Source organism: Corvus brachyrhynchos, unplaced genomic scaffold (genome assembly GCF_000691975.1).
Source record: "Corvus brachyrhynchos isolate BGI_N302 unplaced genomic scaffold, ASM69197v1 scaffold59, whole genome shotgun sequence".
In the NCBI taxonomy this organism is placed as follows: domain Eukaryota; kingdom Metazoa; phylum Chordata; class Aves; order Passeriformes; family Corvidae; genus Corvus; species Corvus brachyrhynchos.
This window is the reverse complement of record NW_008246054.1, coordinates 3354947-3374218: the sequence shown is the minus strand read 5'-3', so window position 1 is coordinate 3374218 and position 19272 is coordinate 3354947. Positions and strand designations below refer to the sequence as shown.

The window sequence follows — 19272 nt, the reverse complement described above, 5'->3', positions numbered from 1 at the left end:
AGAGCCACCACTGCAGATCTTTGTCCCTGTGTCCTGTGGTGGGGTGGAGCTGGGGTGGCTGCTGATCCCTGGCTGTGGGGGCTGTGCTGGGGCAACTTGCCTTCCACTTAAATCATGGAAAAACATCCTCCTTGGATGGGCAGGGTCAGCCCTGCGTGGCTGCTGGTGGTGCTTGGGGGACCGGCCACGTCCTTCTGTCACCCTGCTGCCAGCTCAGAGCCACCCCGGCTGCTGTGGCAGGGCAGATGAGTGCTTGTGCTCCTTGTGCTCAAATCCTCTTGGTTCAGCTTTGTGGTGGGTGTTTGGAGCAGTTGCTGGTCCCCACTGGGAGCTTGTCCCCCGTGTCCCCATGTCACTGGTCCCAGCTGAGCCCTGTGCTTGTGCCTCCACAGCTCAACTCGCCCATGAACTCCGTCACCAGCACAGAAGACATTAAGCCACCCCTGGGGCTCAATGGAGTCCTCAAAGTGCCAGCACACCCCTCAGGAACGATGGCCTCCTTCACCAAGCACATATGTGCCATCTGTGGGGACAGATCTTCAGGTGAGGCTGGCACCCGCCCCAGGAGGGGCTCAGGGCAGCGGGCTCGGGGTGTGGGTGCCCTGGCAGAGGGTTGGCATTGGCTCCCTGCTCCTGGCAGCACGGGGAGTGCTGGTGGGAGCTCTCCTTTGGGACGGGATGTGGCAGGGGATGGAGTCCTGGTCTGGCTGAGCCAGGAGATGCCAGGTCCCTGTTCAGCAGTGGGGTTGCATCCTGACCCTGTTGGCGAACAAGGCATCGGGGGTGTCCTCCGTCTCCCCATCCTTTGATGCACACTGGTGCTGTCACACAGCACCGAATAAAAAGATGCTCCTGACACGGAGTGTCTTCACTCCTGGGAGATAAAGATGTGCTAATTCCCTTTATTCTCCTGCTTTTCTAAAAGCTTCCTGCTCCAGCAGAGCTCTGGTTGCCTGGTTTGTGAGTCCTTCGGGACCCCTTCTGTGCTCCAGGCTGGAAGTGGAGGGTGGGAACAGGGTACAGAGCAGGCTGGGGTCGTGTGTCTGGTGTGGGGGGTTCAGAGAGCTCAGAGGGGTACAGGCGGTCACCCTGTTCCACTGCTGCACTAACCCAGCCCTGCTGTATGACCAAGAAATGGCCTTTCCCTGGGTGTAAGGCAGGATATGGCCCACGGAGGGCATCCTGATTCTATGGAGCTCCAGCTCCAGGAAACCTCTGCTCCCCTCAAACACAGATGGGAGAGGCCCTGGGAGAGCTGGTGGCAGAGAGGGGAGCTGGGGCCAGCTTTAAACCTGAGTTTTATCCCCCCCCCAGGTAAACATTACGGGGTTTACAGCTGCGAGGGCTGCAAAGGCTTCTTCAAGCGCACGGTGCGGAAGGACCTGACCTACACGTGCCGGGACAACAAGGACTGCCTGATCGACAAGCGCCAGCGCAACCGCTGCCAGTACTGCCGCTACCAGAAGTGTCTGGCCATGGGCATGAAGAGAGAAGGTAAGGCCCGGCCTGGCCAGAGCACCCATGGGTGCTGCAGGGGTCTTTTCTTCCCTAGGAGGAAGCGTGGTGGGCACCAGAGGCGGTGTCTGCGTGGCGGTGACAAAAATCTCGTTTGTATTTTGCTTCTGCGCCACAGCCAGAGCCTCTCGTGGGCTCTGGAGCAGCGCTGAGTCCCAGAGCAGTGCTCAAGTGATGGATGGGCCGTGGGTAGGGACACTTTCCACTCCAACCTGGCCTTGGACACTTCCAGGGATGAGGCAGCCACAGCTTCTCTGGGCATCCTGTGCCACGGCTTCAGCACCTCATCCAATCCTGCATTTTTTTTCTCGTTGGGCAGAAGAAAGAAATTCAGGCTCTTAAGATAGCTCTTCCCTTAGTGGAATTTAAATTTAGGATCTAAACTTCCCCGGCTGTGCCTCTTTTAAATGATCTTTCTAAACGCTGACTGCGTCTGCTCTGATCTGCCGGCAGAGCAGGCTTTTAGCAGACATGACGTGAGAGTGACCCCGGCTCCGTGCTGCTTTCTCCCCTTACATCTTCAGAGCCACACTTGCCTCCCTGACAGGCTGATAAAGCCACCCCAGCTCTGGCCGTGGCCCACAGCTCCAGCCTGGGACCCTTTGAAGAGCACTCAGCCCTGTCTGGAGCGTTGATTAAACGGGGCAGCGCTGGAGCTGCTCTGAGTGTTGGGCAAACGCTGCCACGCTCGGTTTAGGGGGTTACCCAAGGACCAAAGTCACCAAGTGTCACAGCTGTCTGTGCTGGAGGTGTGGGGAGACTGCCGGGGCACCCAGGGAACCTCCTTAGCCCTGCTGAGCTTAACCCTTCGGTGCTCAAAACAAATCTTCCTGCCCCAGCAGAGCTGTAGCGTTAATTGGAGACATTGAGGCATTCAGGGCAGTGCAGGAGTGGGGGCTGGCGTTGCCTTGGATGCAGAGCAGTGGGGAATACTGGATCCCATGGGCGATGTGCAGCGGGATGAGGAAAATCTGAGCCAAAACTTGAGCCATGGGTGACTAAAAAGAAGCCAAGAACTCTCCTATGTGTCCAGCAGGAGAAGTACAGAGCATCCCCTTCCCCTGGCACTGCCTCCAGAGCCTTCCCCACGCAGCTGGAGCCCCCTTTACCTTTCAGCCCCCCAGAACAAGGTGTGTGGGGCTGGGAGGAGCAGCAGGAAGGCTGGAACTCTGCCCTGCCACCCTGTGAGCAGGTACCTGCTCCGTGCCTGCCATTAGTGGTGACTGCATGGGCAGCGCCGCTAAAAATTACAGGTCCATTAATTAATTTCTAAATGGTGGTGGAAGTCCCCAGGGAGCACGTACAGTGTGAGGACTCTATTAATTCGTCTTGATTAACATTATCACAATGAATAGCAAATGAATTCATAATGATCAGACAATTATTTAAAAGTGTGACAGATGGGATCTTGGTAACTTCAGGAGTGCGCTCAGGCAGTGCTGATGGATCTGGTGAGGGCAGTGCTGGGGAAGGGCAGGAACTGGTGATTTGACACTCATCATGAGATGATTTGGGCCTAATCCCCATGCACAGAAAGCTGGAATAACTCCCCTGTCTCTCATTATAAATCTAAAAATGCAGGGTCTCACAGAAATGTCTCATTTGTCCTAAAGCTGAAAGTCAGAAGTTGGATCTTGCCGAGCTCTGGTTTTGAGCAGCTCTGGAGTTTCACGTGGGATATCCACCTGATATGTCAGAAAAAAAGGTCTCTTCCTGCTGCACCCGTCCCAGCTGACTGCTGCTGCTGCCAGGAATTGTCCTTACACCACTCCTGCTCCCACCTCTATTTTGGGGAAGAGTTTTGGGCTAAATCCTGCATTGCTAATTCCTTTTGCCTAAATACTCACAACCTAGCTGCCTTTTTATCCTCTAGCATAAACTCTTGTATCTTTTAAGTAACAGAGCCAGGGTAATGAGCCTCATTTCCCTAAAAAACATCTTGCTCTGGAGACCTAATTTATAGCTGCGTGAAGGCACAGCAGATTCCTGCTGGGAAGCATCTCTCCTGTAGCCCAGAGGTACTGGGATGTGGTGGAAGTACAGCAAAAAGCTCTAAAGTGAGCACTGGAGCTGTGGTGAGAGGCAGGGCTGGGGTGGGGAGTGCTGCTGGGAGGAGGAGGAGTGAGAGCCACCATCGTATCCAAAGACCTGGGCCAGAGGGTAAGAGGGAAGGGGTTCTTACTTAGCTGAGAAGTTGGATTAGAGAAGGAAAATCAGCAGGGCAGCTGATGGAGGTCTGGAAGGGTTTGATCCTGACAGCTGAGGGGTCTCCAGGTGGAGATGGAGATGCCAAGGGCAGACCCGGAGGGATGGACCTTGTGCTCAGCCAGGGCAGAAGCAGCAGCGTACCCAGGCTGGCCCTGCTGGGGGCCAGGGATCCTTCAGGGCCACAAACCTTGGCTTAAAGTGGGGAAAGCCTGCAGGAGCAGAGGGTTCCTCCTGCTGTGTGCATCTCTTCTGGCTGTTCTCGTTAAAAACACGTCTGAGAGATGCCGATGTTCACGGTGAATGAGCCTCACGCTCTCTGGGATAATAAACAAGCAACTGGGAATGTTTTTCCCCCTGTGAATTTCTGCCAGCTGTGTAAGGCTTTGGTTTTTTGTACTCTGTCTCCCACTAAATACCGGATAGTCAACAAAATTAAGATTACCATCAGGGATCTTGACTAATGCAAGGATTATTGTTGTGGGGGTGGCTCTTTGCATGCAGGAGCTGAGCTCTCCCTGCTCGGTCTGTTCCTCGTTAGGGTCTGAGGTGTCTGTGCATCAGCAGCCTCGTGTTTGGAAGGGAAAAAGTGGAAACTGCCTCGAGGGAGGCAGAGGTCTTGTGAAGAGGTGGGAGTAAACACCAGGGGACTTGGGATGGGGGGCTCTTGTGTGCCAGAGGGGTGACAGCAGAGGTGACAGGGCGGGCGGGGGCGCGGTGCAGCGCCGGCTGTCCCGTGTGACGAGGTGCCGGCTCCGGCAGTGCTGGCAGCGCCTCGGGATCGCACAGGGAGCAGGAAATACCAGCGAGGAGCCCTTTCTCATGCTCCCTTGGCCGCCTCACAGAGAGCAGCCGTTGGGAACCGGCTCCTGGAGCCTTCCCCCGGATGTGAGGGGCTCCTGGGGAGAGCCAGGCTGGCTCCGCAGGACCTGCTGGGCTGCCCAGGTTGGGAGCAGCGCTTCACGTTTCGGGCTGCAGGCTGGGGTTTGGTGCCAGCTGGGGGAGGTGGGTGTTGGTGCATCTCAGAGCCCATCTGGAGAGCAGAGAGCTGCTCTCCTGCAGCACCTGCAGCTCAGGCTGCGGAGCTGATCCCAAAGTCGTTCCTAAATCCAGGTGCAGGTGCAGCGTGGCTGCAGCTGCTGTGCCGAGATCCAGAGCCCTGCTCGGAGCATCCAGGACATCTGTCCAGCTGCATGCCTGGTCTCTGATTTCAGAACTTTGTTAAACTTCACAGCCCGAGTTAATTCTTCCTCCTCCCGTATTTGTGGGTTGGTTTTCCCCCTCTCACTTGCTGAGCTGAGGGGTTTAACCTAGGAAGGGTTGGACTTGCAGCATCTGCACAGCCCAGAGACCTTCCTATGTCTCCAGGGAGCTGCTCCGGGGAGCTGCTCCATCACTTAGTCCAGAGGGACTGAAGATTCCCACATGGAGTGACTTGTGCCTGATCCCCTGCCATGGCTGTGCATGCCCCTGGAGCTGGAGCCATCCCTCAGGAGCATGAGGAGTTTGGGGAGAAAGAGCAGGAATTCAGGTTTCCAACCCAGCGTCCAAGTGAATGTGAAAGCAGGCAAGTGGCCACAGCCTAGTGAAGGGGCAGAGGTCAAGAGCACAGTTATTTTTAGGAGTGATTTTGGAATGGAAAATGTCTCCCAGCTTAATGAGCTTGTTTCTTATATCCTTTTAAAGTGCTGCTCTTTAAACCAGCTGGTTAAATGATGCTGGGTTTGGAGTTTTTTTTTTGTTTTTAAGGATGCTCTTAGGTTGAGAAAATAGGTTTGGCTTCTGGTTTTCTCTCCTTTAGCTGCTGTTTGCTTATACTTCAGTGTCCAGAGAGTGAAGTGAGCCAGGGGTTTTTTGCTGTTGTTTTCTGGAGCTGTTCCAAGGTTTCAATCCACTTTTTAACACTCTGAAGTTACACTTTTTAATTACCACGGTGGTATTTTGCATTCCTTAAACAAATTACGGCGTTCGGTTGAAAATGTTGGAGGAAAAAAAAAATAACACCCCACCATTTATTTCATGTGTCACAGCTTTTGAGGTTGTTTACAGTAGCAGAAAGCTGCACCTCTGAAAGAGGAAATAAAAAGGTGACACACGAAAGCAAAGCAGAAGAAACACTGTCTGAATTCATTTCCTCAGCTGTCTTGGCATTTTGGATATAAACAGGTACCTGGGGCATAAACGCTTCAAGATGCTGGTGATACACAGCAAAGACTTGGCTTCATGAAAGGCAGCAGAGCCCAGTAAATTCCAGCGTGAGAGAAACGGAAATCCCCAATAACCCCCACCCAGCACCTCATAAATAACGAGCCACCCACCTGCAAGTTGGGGGAAAACCAAAACTGAGAGGGTTTGGGGCTCTCTTGGTGCCTTCCCCCTGTGCTTGCAGGGCACGTGGTCTGTCCCTCTGAGAAAACCCCATTTTTGGGGGCAGTGAATTATCCTTTCCCTGTGAAAAGTCACAATCCCACCCTGTTGCTCCTAGAGGGATGGATTTTCATCCCAAAAAGCTCTGTATTGACACCAGGTGAGTGTCACTGGAGCTCCTGGAGCCTCCACGTCTCTCCCAGCGAATAAACAAACCTGTGCTGCTCCTGCCCTCTCAGAAGCACCATTTCCCTGTGGAAAATCTTTTCCTTTGGGCCTCTCCCTCCCTTCCCTGGCATTCCTTTGGCACAGAAGTGCAGTGCCCATGAGCATGGCCTCCCACAGGGGTTGGTTTGGGCACCTGAACTGGCTTGGGTGGCACTTTGCAATGGACTCAAAGCTGCTTTTTTAGCCATCAGATGCTGCCCCACGAGCACAGCCAAGGTGTCCAGTGTGACATGGACACCTGCAGAGGACGGATCCGGCATTTTGGGTCATCAGCCCTCGGACTTGGGTAGCTGAGGCTCATCTGCAGCCCACAGGATGAGACGTTTTGGATTTTAAAGATGCGAGAGGTCACCAAGGAGTGGTTTGGACACATAGGGCTTCATGTCTTTCTGTACCATGGCCTGGGGAAGTGCAGATGGGCTGGAGAAGCTCAAGATGAAACATGACAGCAACTGGCCTGAGGCAAGCACAGACCAAATCAGGCAGAATAACAGGAGAGGCTCTTCATCAGGTGCCATGGAAAACACAGGCTTCTGTCCTTGGCTCGGCTCAGACATAGCTGGAGGAGGTGGGGCTGCCTCTCCAAGCTCCCTGACTGCATCTTTTTTTCTCCTCAAGTGGACTGCAAGGTTCAAATGCTTCCCTTATGTTTAGAAAAATCAGCCTGGAAGAGCTCTCAGCCGTCCAAGGCTCCTTGATGAAAAATAAAAGCATTGGCACAGCTGTCAGCACGGAGGAGAGGGCTGGGAAGCTCAGCTCTGGAAACACGGGGTGGCCACGGCTTGGGAGTGCTCTGCCTGGCAGGAGCGGCTTTTCTGGGATGCAGCAAGCTGAATTCCTGGCTCAGCTGCTGCGTTTGAGGTGGATGGACCCACGTGGTTGATCAAAAGCTGTGCCACGCTCAGGACCAGAAATACTGGCGTCACTGGGAAGCTGAGAAGGACAAGGTTATTCCCATTTTGGTGTCACCAGACGAGCTGCTGTGCAGCTGCCACCTTTGTGTTCCTCTTCTTAAAAACATAAATAAAAACCAAACCCGTAAAGGAAACCCAGTTCCCGGACCAGATCCACTTGAAAAATGTATTTTTGTCATCTCCACCATGGTTTATTTGACTAATCCCCAGTGGGAGTGGGGAGTGGACTCCAGAGGTGAGGTCCTGGGTCTGTGTGGTGAGGGGTCTGCTCACTGCTGGAGACTTGGCCAGATTTCATGGGTAAAAACCCACTTGTCCTTCTTTCCTTCCCTCTATCCCACGTGCTGTTTTTTCCTACATCTCAAGGAACACAGTGCCCATTCTTTTCCTGGGATGGTGGTGTGTCCCTCAGCATCTCTGCTAAGAAGGAGCAGCAGCTTGGCCAGTCCTCAGCAGCTCCAAGGTTGTGCTGGTGGCAGGAAATCCAGACATTTTCCACTGGGCTTGTGCCTGTGGAGATTGGGGACATGGAGGACTCTCCTAAAAACGTGTGACTGTGGGTGACAGCTCTGAGACACTTTCGGCTGCTCCTTGGATGTCCTCTCAGCTCTGCTGAGCTTCTGAAGCCAGGATGGCAGCACCTGCAGGGAAGTCCAAATCTTGGAGCCCACAGGATCCATGAGTCTGGAGTGCTGGCTGCAAATCCCTGCAGCTTTCAGGACGTGTGGGGCTCTCCAGCCCTGGGGCTCTCAGGGTGAACCTGGAATTAGGAAAGTGGAGAGACAAGGTTGGAACTCAATCTCTGGATCCTGAAGAGGGGCTTAGGGAGTGCCACACCTGGAAGAAGGAGGTGACAGCGAGATGATTTTGGGAGGGGATTTCTTGTGTGCCCCAGGCCAGGCCCAGAGCTGCTGCAGGAGCAGTTCTGTTGCGCACATGAGGAGTGAAGCTGTTCCCACCTCATTCCTGGAGCTGCCTGGAGGGAGAGAAAATAGGATCAGCAACTGAGTCAACAGCCTGGCAGGCATCCCCAAAAGCTGCATCCATCCACCAGGGCTGGGCAGGTGTCCTGCATCATCCCAAGGGAGGGATGGGTTGTGTTCACAAACTCCTGGTGGTGTGGAGAGAGCAAGGAGCAGCTGAGCTTCACCTGCTCCTGCAGGTGCACTCCTTGGGGAAGACCTGTGCATGAGGCATCATCCCAGAGGGAAGGGAGGAAAATGGGGTCTCCAGCTCAGCACTGGGAAACTGCTTTCCTGCAGGGAATGGGATGGAGGGATGGATGGAGGGATGGATGGATGGGGGTGATGGCAAAGGGATTCCATGCTTGTCCTGCCATTGGAGGAGGCTGCCTGGGCTTGGGAGCACGGGTGTAGCAGAGCAGATAACACTCCCCAGAGAGGGCTGGTTTATCTTTGGCTGCTGGGTGGGACTGTGCCATCTGCTCTGCCCGGGGTGTCACTGCTGCCGGCAGCAGCTGGGCCGGGGCGAGGGCCAGGCGTGCGTGGGGCTGAGCTGGGATGAGTCAGCTGTCCCCTGACCAGCTCTGCAGGGAGCTGCAGCACCGATTTTCTGGTGCTGCAGCTCCGAGCTCGGATCAATAGAAATAACTCCTTATGTGTGTAATCTCTGCCCAGCTGTCTCTTTTTGTATGGTTTGTGTCAGCTGAGTTCAGCCTGATCACAGGCAGGGGCTGTCGAGGTGCCCTGTAGGATCCTCTCTCCTACAACCCCTGGAGTGTGTCAGATTCTTCAGGCCAGGAGTGTGGCACTGATGAGGTTGAGATGTGCAGATTGAAGGCTTTAAGTAGCCCCTGCCTGCCCAGACCTCTGCAGTGCTTTTCCACGAATCCCAGTGTCCAGCATGGGGATGTGTTTTTGGGGCTGACACCCTGGTGGAGTGACCCCAGTGATCCCAACTTTGCGCCTTCGTCCTCGAGAGCTGCTGCAGCTCTGCATCAGCACTTTGGCATTTAAGTCTTTTTATAAGATCCTATTTGTTGAGGGTTTGCCTTTCTCTCAGGCTTTCGTGTTATTTAGTAGGTGTTTCATCTCTCCTAGTGTGCCCAGAGGAATCCTGGTGCATCTGTGCTGCTGAAGAAGGGTTGGCATTAAGCAAAAACTTCTCCTTTTCTGATGATTGGAAAAGCAGCAGTGGGGTTAGGGGGTGAAATTAAAGCAGGGGTTTTTATGATGGCTTGAAAAAGAGGAAGAATCCGCACCAGATGGACAAAAGCCACGACACAAATCTGAGTTTACCTGGAGTTTCATATTGTAGGGTTTGGTTTTGCACTTGGCATAGAGCTGGTCCCACTGATGGTCTGAAAAGCCTCCTTGTGCCACAGGCAGCTCCCAAACCTGTGCCCCTGCTGCTCTGCCTGAATATCCCGTAACCAGCTTCAAATGCAGCAGGGAGGGAGTGCTGGGGTAATTGGCAATAAGTAGCAGGGTTTTTACAGTACTGGAGTGCCTCATTCAGTCCTCAGCAAAGAGCTGGGTGAGTTCAGAGCGTTGTCTCTCATGGCCAGAGATGCTTGGGGCTGTTCTCAAGCAGAGTGGGCTAAAATGTGCTGTGGGGAATCAGTGGTGTGCAGAAAAGTGTGGGATTTAGGGTCTGTGACAAGGTGATGGAGAGAGTTCCTACTGCAGCTGCACAAAGCTGCTTTCCAGGTGTAGGAAAAGCGTGTGCAGGTTTCCAAGGGAGGTTAATAATAATAATAATAATAATAATAGTAATGTTATTAGCATCTAATAAGTGTTTTTCATCTCTGAGCTGCTCACACATAACTCAGCAGCATGTGACAGGCTGCTGGAGAGATCATCCCCACCCCACAGGATTTGGGACAGGTCTCTCCTGTCTGTTTGGGGCTTGCCCCGAGCCCGAGGCAGGATGGAGGTTTGCATGGAGCTGCTGTCCCACGGGAGCTGGGCCAGGGAGCTGGAGAGGGGCACGACATGGCCTCCAGGGAAATTCAGCCCTGCCAGCCTCAAAGGTGGCTGAACTCTGGATTTCTGCTTTAAACTGAGCTGTTTCTCTTTCTTTGCGATTCCCTGATTCTTTCACTTCACCCGTCGCTTTCCCTCGCCCGCAGTGACCCAAAGTGTTGCTTCCTTTCATCATTTGTCTGTAACCTTTTTGTTTCCAGGATCTGTGCCTCTGCAGAGAAGGGCCCTTCCCAGCAGAGGCCCTGTCCAGGCAGGATCATCCCTCTCCCTGCTCCTGAGGGAGCACACACAGAGCCCATCTCCCAGGCTGGGGCTGCTCGGTGCCTTCCCCAGACCTCCCATTCCCTGGGATATCCCAGTCTGACCACAGCAGACACCTGAGCAGGCTGATCCTGCAGGATGCCTTGGGGTTTTGTGGCCACCTGTGGAGCCTGGGGGTGGCACTGACACTGACACTGTCCCTTCTGTGTCACTCGCAGCCGTGCAGGAGGAGAGGCAGCGGGGGAAGGACCGCAACGAGAACGAGGTGGAGTCCACAAGCAGCGCCAACGAGGACATGCCTGTGGAAAAGATCCTGGAAGCTGAACTCGCTGTGGAGCCAAAGACAGAGACGTACATCGAGGCGAACATGGGCCTGACACCCAGCTCGGTGAGGCAGCTCTGTCCCATCCCCAGCCCTGCGTTTGGGACAGAAGGGGTGGCTGTGGGACATCAGGAGAGACCATGAGGACAGCTGGGGCAGAGAGGGGTTGTTCTGTGTGATTAAAACCAGCTCAGAAATGCAATTCCTGGCTCTGCTGTTGGCTCCGTGTGTCAGCTCAGCACCAGGAAAGTAGAGCCAGCAGCCCACCAGTGCTTGGTGTCTTCTGTCCCACAGCCACAGGAAAGGAGGGGATGCTGTAAGGAATAATGAAAAGGGCTCACAGAGAAGATTTTATTGTAATTGACAGCCCTGGGTGCTGAAGGGAAGGAAGACACTCCATGCTCTTAAGAGCTCGGAGTCCAGCTGAGGCAATAGACAGACCTGTGTGGCTGAAGTGCAGAGGGATAAGAGCTGTGCAGTGAGGGTGTGACTTCTCAGATGGAGAATTATGCAGCTGCTTGCCTCTGAGGAGAGAAGACCTGGAGAAATTTGCCAAGAAGTTGGCTTTCAAGTTCTTTTCCCACTTAGAAACTTGTGTTACAACTGGGCCTGCTTGGAGCATCTGGGCTGTGCCAGGATGGTGTGTGCACAAGAGAGGCATGACAGGGAAATGGGACGGGGCTTGGAGCAACCTGGGCTGGTGGAAGGTGTCCCTGCCCGTGGCAGGGCGTTGGACTGAGGTGGTCTTGAGGTCCCTTCCTACCCAAACCAGTCTGGGATTCTATGGAGAGTGAGGGAAAGTGTTTCAGGCCCTTCGCTATGAGATTCCCTTACCAACAGGGAGGAATCTCCCTGCAAAGCAGTTAATGTGACAGCCAAACCATCCTCTGCAATTCCATTTCTAGGACAGGCCCTCTGCAGCCTAGGCAGTATTTAGGGTGCAGTTCAGGCAGTATTTAGGGTGCAGTCCCCACTCCTCAATAGCCCCTTTTCCCGTGAAATCAGTGGGAATAGAGGAATTCCTCAGAAAAACAGCAGCTGAGGCTGGAGTGGGGAGCATCTCCTGGTGGCCACACAGTCCTTTGAGGGGCACTGAGGTTGAGCTCTGGCAGGTTTGGGCTGGCTGCGCCAGGAGAGCAGGCTCATCCACTGAAATATCCCTGTGCAATTCCTTTTTTTTTATGAGGCTCAGCTGATGAAATGCAGCTGCTCCGAGCAAGTGAGAGGGCTCTGCAGTATTTATTTCCTGTTACAACAATGCTTTATCTCTCTCTTTATATGAGCCTTGGAGGGTTTGAGTCAGAAGTGCCTTCCCATGTCAGGGGGTTGGAAATAGATCATCTTTAGGGTCACTTCCAACAAAGTTCTGTGAGCGATCTGGGGGTCAGGACGAGTCTAAGTGGTGGTTTCGGATGCTCTTTTTGGCCTTTACCAGCTTTTCCTAGGATTCCTTAGGTGTGGGTCTGGGACATTCAAGGCTTCCTGGTATGGGCAGAGCCAATCCCTCAGTGAAACTCTCCAGAATCAGGTACAGAAACAGGTACAGATGCTCACCTGCATTTGAGAGGAGGATCCCATCACCCTGAGGCTGGAAAGGGCTTTTCTGGAGGAGTTAGTGAGGGGCTCAGAGAGGCTCTGCCTGCTCTCAAGATTAAAAATCCTTCAGGGGAGCTGGAGCCAGCGTTGTGCTGACTTGAAAACAAACCCCAGAGAGCGAGCTGAAATAAATGGCTTCGTCTGGCACCGTGTCTCCTCAGCCTCTTGTAGCAAATTGAAAGCCGGTTCCTGCATAATTCAACACGCATTACTGTGAACAAGGATGTGTGTTGCATCTAAATAGAAGCAGGAGGCTTGTTGGAATGCCCTGTTATTGTCAAGCGGTTTCTGCCGACAATGAGGTGACATTTGTAGCAGGTTTAGCAGATGGATGAGATCAGCAGCTCCCAGTGACGAGGCCACCTGATGAGGAGAGGGGAGATGGAGGAGCTGCGGCCCTCCCGGCCCTCCCTCAGAGCCCAGGTGATGGAAAGGCAGCAAATTGAGGCCCTGATAAACACGGAGGGATAACAGGAGCTGTTTGCTGTTGGCCTCGTGTGCTGTGTGCTTTGATTTGTGCCTCTGCACCTCAGTCCAGCTGCACTGAGCACTGCTGGTGACCTGCAGGGACATTTCCAGCTGGCCTTGGCAGGCTGGGGTGGAGGTGACAGGGTGATTCAGGAATAAACACCCTTGTCTCCCACATAGAATGGGTTGGGTTGGGAGGGACCTTAAAACCATCTACTTCCACAGGCAGGGGCACCTTCCACTAGCCCAGGTTGCTCAGAAGATCCAAGGGGTGGCATTCCAGGCCCAGCCTGGGTGGAGAAATAGAGTCATACATTCAGAGACTCACAGAATGGTTTGGCTTGGAAGGGATCTCCAAAGATTATTGAATTCCAACTCTCTTCCATGGGCACTTTCCACTGTCCCAGGTTGCTCCAAGCCCCATCCAACCTGGCCTTGGACACTTCCAGGGATCCAGGAGCAGCCACAGCTTCTCTGGGCACCCTGTGCCAGGGCCTCCCCACCCTCACAGGAAAAATTTCTCCCTAGTACCTGATCTAACCCCACTGTCTTTTAGCTCAAATCCATCCCCCCTTGTCCTGTCACTCCACTCTCTCGTGTCTGTGGCTGTCACCTTGTGCCATGTCCCTGTCCCTGGGCAGTGGGGTGGCTTTGCCTCTGCCCCATACCTTGGGAATTCAGGCTCCTGCCCTGTAAGCACCACCTGGGATGGGCTCCTGGCCCCTGAAAGGCAGCGCCTGTAACTGAGAGCTGTCCTCCCCAGTAGCTCTTAATTGGCCTTTGAACGTCTGGTTTCAAGTCACCGTTTTCTGAAAGATACTTTCAAGCTCCCCTTTTCCAGGGGGAGCGGGTGCCCTTTGGCTCTGTCACACCCCGGCACCGTGCCCTTGCTATTTACTGCAGGAGGGGATTTGCTTTCCTTGCACAGGGAGGGTTTCCAGCCCTGCCACCCCCCTCCCACAGCCAGGCAGGGCCCTCTGGACACTTCCAGCTGCTTCTCACGCTCTGGTGATCAAGTTCTGCCAGGAAGAGCCGTGGTGGTTCCAGGAATTGCCATCTGAGGTGGAACTGAAGCTGAGGCTTTGGAGAACCAGAGGTTGGGTACAGCTTGTGCTGCCCACGCAGGGACAGCCAGGGCTGGGGCACCTGGAGCCCAGCACGTGCTGACAACCTTCCCAGGAGCCAGCCCTGAGGAAAGCATTGCCAAAAACATCTAATTTACCTAAATTATGCCTTTTGTGAGGCTCTGCAGGCTCTTGTTGCTGCAAGGATTAGCTTCTGCTGGGCCCCTCACTGAGGCTTTGGAGCACCAGAGGTTGGGTACAGCTTGTGCTGCCCACGCAGGGACAGCCAGGGCTGGGGCGCCTGGAGCCCAGCACGTGCTGACAACCTTCCCAGGAGCCACCCCTGATGAAAGCTTTGCCAAAAACATCTAATTTACCTAAATTATGCCTTTTTTGGGGCTCTGCAGGCTCTTGTTGCTGCAAGGGTTGGGTTCTGCTGGAGCAGGGGGTCTCCCATAAGTCGTGGTGGGGCCTGGAGGGCTCCATCCCTATCCCGCCTCGCCGGGATGGCAGGATTCTCCACCTGGCCGAGCAGACTGGGATAACTCGAGGATGGGGATGTTCAGGGCCTCTGGTGTCCCTTCTCCCCCTTCCTGCCTCTGAGGGCCAGCATTCCCTGTGCTTCCAGTGAAACGCTGAACCCTGCAAAGCTCCTCCTCACACACGGTTTGGGGCTTTCCTGTTGTCCGGGGGAAATCCCATCTGTTCTTCTTCTCCCAGGAGAAAAGCCCAGTCCCTGCTCACATCTCCTTCCTCAGGGAAGAGCCCCAGCTCCCTGGGAGTGAGACTGCCCTGCCCTTGCACCCCTGGGGGAGCTGCTGGAGAGGGGCTGGGCAAGGGGGGCACATCCCTGTGGCGGTGCCCGGTGCCAGCCCATGCCCATCCATCTCTGCACGCAACAGGTGGAAATACTTCTGAGGCAGGTGCCCTGAGCTTGCCAAATCCCGGTTATTTTAAGCCTGGAGAATGGGAGATGTTGGCCACTGAGGCACAGAGCCTTGGGTTTGCTGCCAGGGGACTGGGCAGGGGTGTGGGGCACAGCTCTGAGGGGCACGAGGGTGACTTGGCAGCGTGGTCCTGGTGTGCCCAGCCTGGGAGGGGGCTTTGCCACTGGTTACACTGACATTCGTGTCTGCTCTTCCTCTGAATTCAACCCCCTTCCTCCTGCCAGCCAGGGGTGAAGTAAACACTCCTGCTCCAGTTTGGAAACTGCTCTTTTAAGGACATGGAAAGAAGCTGATTGTACAATCCAAGCTGCTGGATATCAGCAGGGATTACAGCAGGAGATGGGAAGGGCCCCTACATCCCTGTCCAGGGAGGTAAACCCTACAAACACACTTGGACCAGGCTTAGACTGGCTCTTCCAGTTCCTAATCACAAATCCACTTGAGCTGTGAGCAGGTCCTTTAAACAGGGATTTGGTGTGTTTAGGCTGACTGTCCTCCTTGAGAGCAGATGGTTTTTGTTACTGGATAATATTTCAAAGGAAAGGGGTTTTCTCTTTTTTTTTTTTTTTCCCTGTAATGCCCCCTCTGGTGCTGGTTTATCGAGCTGGGAGATGCTGGAGTCTGCCCTTCCCCGGGCCGGAGCTGCTTGGATTCATCAGTCAGGGTGATGGATTTGGAGTCTCAGAACTCCCAGTTCCCATTTTGGGGCTTGCTAAAAACTATTACAACCCTCGTGGTGGAGCAGCCAAATCACTTCCTCTGCCTGTGACTGGTAACATCCACCTCGGGGGTGGCAGGGCGGGGGGCCCTCCCATTTTTTTTTTCCCTTGCTTTGCCTTTTCCAAACTTTTCCATCTTTTTTTTGGCAGCCCAATGACCCGGTGACGAACATCTGCCAGGCAGCAGACAAACAGCTCTTCACCCTGGTGGAGTGGGCCAAGAGGATCCCCCACTTCTCCGAGCTGCCCCTGGATGACCAGGTCATCTTGCTCAGAGCAGGTGAGTGGCATCTGTCCCCATCTGCAAGTCCCTGGGATGGGTTGTACCCTCAGATTTAGGTCCTGGCAGCTTGAAAATGTTTGATTCTGAGTAGCAGACTCTGATCATTCCGTTTTTAAATAGGATTTTAAAAGCCCCATGGGATGTGTTGCTGAATGGGATCCAGAATGTGGCAAATCAGCTGAAAAATGGCCTGGCTTCGTTTCTGATCCATGAGGAACTCAGAGATGGGTGCTGGGTGACTTAAACCCAAGGAATTAAACTCTGCCTTCCTCCCAAACTGAGGTGTGAAAGACCAAGTGGGCTCAGGCCCCTGTGAAATTTCATCAAACTGAAATGTTTGATCATAATTGAAAGCAGAAAGGGGAGAAAAACACATCTCACTTCTTCTCCCACCCACCAAGATGAAAATAGAACTCTCAGGGCTTATTTTAAATTTCCTTGTGCTGCAGGGGGGCTGCAGGAGCAGGGTTTGGGAGGTGAAAGCCCTTGGCTGCAGGAAGGGTCTTCCCCTGTTGAGTGAATTCAAGCTCCTGCTGCTGTACAAAGATCGTGGAGGGCAAGAAATCAGAGCAGAGCTCGGGGAGGATGTGTTTGAGGCATGAAGCTCTTTGTAAGCCAGGCACTTTGAAGTGCTTGGTAAAGTTCCTTTTGTTTCCCCAAAATTCGCTTTTGTCCAGGCCCTGCGCCCTTCCTGCAGCGCTTTGGTGAAGAGGCTCCTCTGCCTTTTCCGTGGATTTTGCCAGAGCTGGCTCTGGGCCCTTTGGAGCATGCAAAGTGTGGATTTGAAGAGGATTTCTAGAGCCTCTTATGAGAGTGGATGAGCAGGGGAAGCCTCTCTGTAGGGATCTTTGAGGGCTTCCTGCAAAGAGCTGGATTCAGACAAAGCCTTTTCCTTTCGGGAAGTGGAACCCAAACCCACCACGGCAGTTCCAGGTTTTCCTCTCTCTATTTAGCAGGCAGCTGATTAAAACTGGACCTGGAGATTTCCTGACCTGTGTTCCCTGCTTGTGACTCACTCCATGGACAGCAGGAGAGGGGCTGCAGACCCCAAATTTCGCGGTGGCTCCAACCCTGAGACTGCTGAGCCACCTGGAGCAGCTCCCTGGAGCTCCCTGCTCCAAGCATCTCTGCCAGAGCCTCAGATAACCTTCCCCAAGTCCTCTAACCAGTGGCTCTATGTATTATTGAGTGGCCTGCTGAGAACAGCTGCCCATGAAATATTGAAGTACTAAAATCCAGCTAAGAGCCTCAGTCGGGCATCCTGGGAGGCAAAACAAGTGGAGCACACAGCTCTGGAGGAGCAGTGCTGGCTGGGCTGGCCGCAGCTTTCCTCAAATCCTGAATCATTTAAAAATATTCCCTCTCTGAGCTGTTCGGAAGGGAAGGAAACCTGACTTTTTAAGCCTGTTTCCACGGGTTTTCTTGTTTCCAAGCTGAGACAGGAATAACCTGGTGTTTTCTCAGCTTGGCAGAGGATGCTGAGCGTTACATCCCTGCAGCTGCTTTTGTAGGGCTGCTGGGGAAAGTTGGCAGGGAGGTGGATTGACACGAGGGCCACTGTGCTGCCAGAGTGCCTTCCCTATCCCAGAGGAGCCAGAGCCACCCTGTGTGGTGAGAAAGGAGTCACAGGAGTCACAGAATTCTGCTCTGCCACCCCAGAGCTTGGGCTGAAATGCAGAACTCTCGGGGCAGGCTTGTTTGGTCTCTTAATTCCCATTTGCTGCCTGTGGTTATACTGAATTTTCCCTGCTTGCCTCTGTCTTGGAGGCTCTTTGGGGAAGTTCTGGTGAAAGCCAAGGTAGGAAAATCTTCCCCATTTCAGCTGAAGCATCCCAGCTCTGCATGGGAATAATCCAGGTGAAGGATGCTGATGGATCCAGCACTCCTTCGCTGGAATGAGCCCAGCTTGGAGTGGGTGTTGAGAGCCAGCTCGGGCTTCTGTTGGTGGAGCTGCTGTGTGTGACAGCTTCCCATGGATCTGGCTCTGGGAATTCCTCTTCCTGCTGGGAGCAGGGTTTCTGCAGGCTCCTGCTGCAGTCCCACGTCTTCTCCTCCATCCTCCTTGGGTTTCATGGTGTTGCAATCCCTGTGAAAGTGCCAGGCCTCACCCAGTAAATAGCCAAAGAAATGTTCCCGTGGCTGGGGTGGAAACATCCTGTGGCCACTTAGGAAAGAGGGAACTTTATTCCTTGTCAACATTTCTAATGGCACAGCCCACGGCTGCAGCGGGAGGTAAATACAGCACACATGGGTCTTGTGTTTGCTGCAGGCAGCGGGACAAGACGTGTTCCTGTGGCAGGAGAGGTGAAGGATATTGTTGTGTTGCTTTTCCAGCCTGGGAAAAAACCCCCAAAGCCAAATATCCTGAGGTTTCTGGAGCAGAACTCCAGAACATGTTCAGGACAGGGGTGTTGCAGAAGACCCTTCTTATCTGACTGAAGATGCTGCTCCTGGTTGAAAGTGACCCGAATTTCCACCCTTCAAACTTGGCAGCGTTTCCTCTCGTTGGGGCTTTGTTTCAGGAATCCTTGATGGATTTAGGAATTGAAAAGGTGCTGGATTGGGAAGGGGAGCTGGAGGACGTGGAGGTCGCCTCTCCCTTCCCTTCCCTGTAGGTCTGGGCTCAGAGGATGTCTCTCCTACATCCCAAAGCAGTCCAGCTAACAAGACTAAAATCTGTTTTCCAAGCAGCTGTGGAAGCAGTCACGGACGTGGGACTGTGCAGAGAGCAGACCCAACCTCTCCCAGTATTTTCATGGCAGAAGCAACAAACCCACAAAGCCAGAGATTCCACGGGCCCTTTCTCAGGGCTCAGGGATGGTGAAGGAACTTCCGTGGCCTGAGGAGGGGCCTGGTGAACTGATAGCCCGTGCTGATAGGGCTGGAAGTGCTGGGAGGCAGCGGCTGAGGGCAGAGGGGAGCTCGGGGCTCCACACCCCCGGGGTGTTCAGGCAGAGCTGTTTGCTCGGTGTCTGCGCGGTTTACAGAGGAAACTGCTCCCCTTATTAGCTTTATTTTTAGTGCATCGGGTTCTAGATGGTTTTTCCCTTCCCTGACAGCCAAGGAAAAGCTGGCTCCCCCCTCCTTCCCCATATCCAGCCACGTTCCCTCAGCAGAGGCGGATTCCTCCTCCGGTGACGTCGCCGATTCCCAAACTTCCTGAGGATCCCATGGCTCTAACCTGCAGCCTCGGTCGTTTTCTCCTCCCCAGGCTGGAACGAGCTCCTAATTGCCTCCTTCTCCCACCGCTCCATAGCCGTGAAGGACGGGATCCTCCTGGCCACGGGGCTGCACGTGCACCGGAACAGCGCCCACAGCGCCGGCGTCGGGGCCATCTTCGACAGGTGGGCTGGGCTGGAGGGATGGAGGGATGGGATTGCATCCTAAACCGCCTTGCCTGGACATCCCCATCCCTGTCTGCACCTCAAGCTGCCTCCA

General features: G+C 54.0%; 1 protein-coding gene across 1 annotated transcript in view; it reads left to right on the top strand.

Annotated features, from left to right (window-relative positions):
• RXRA (retinoid X receptor alpha) overlaps positions 1-19272 on the top strand; it is a 34449-nt gene that overhangs the window by 8520 nt on the left and 6657 nt on the right. Inside the window, exons 3-7 of the mRNA XM_008642172.2 lie at positions 393-543; positions 1315-1494; positions 10654-10823; positions 15702-15831; positions 19046-19178. Coding sequence (XP_008640394.2) covers positions 393-543; positions 1315-1494; positions 10654-10823; positions 15702-15831; positions 19046-19178 — 764 coding nt within the window. The remainder of the gene's footprint in view (positions 1-392; positions 544-1314; positions 1495-10653; positions 10824-15701; positions 15832-19045; positions 19179-19272) is intronic.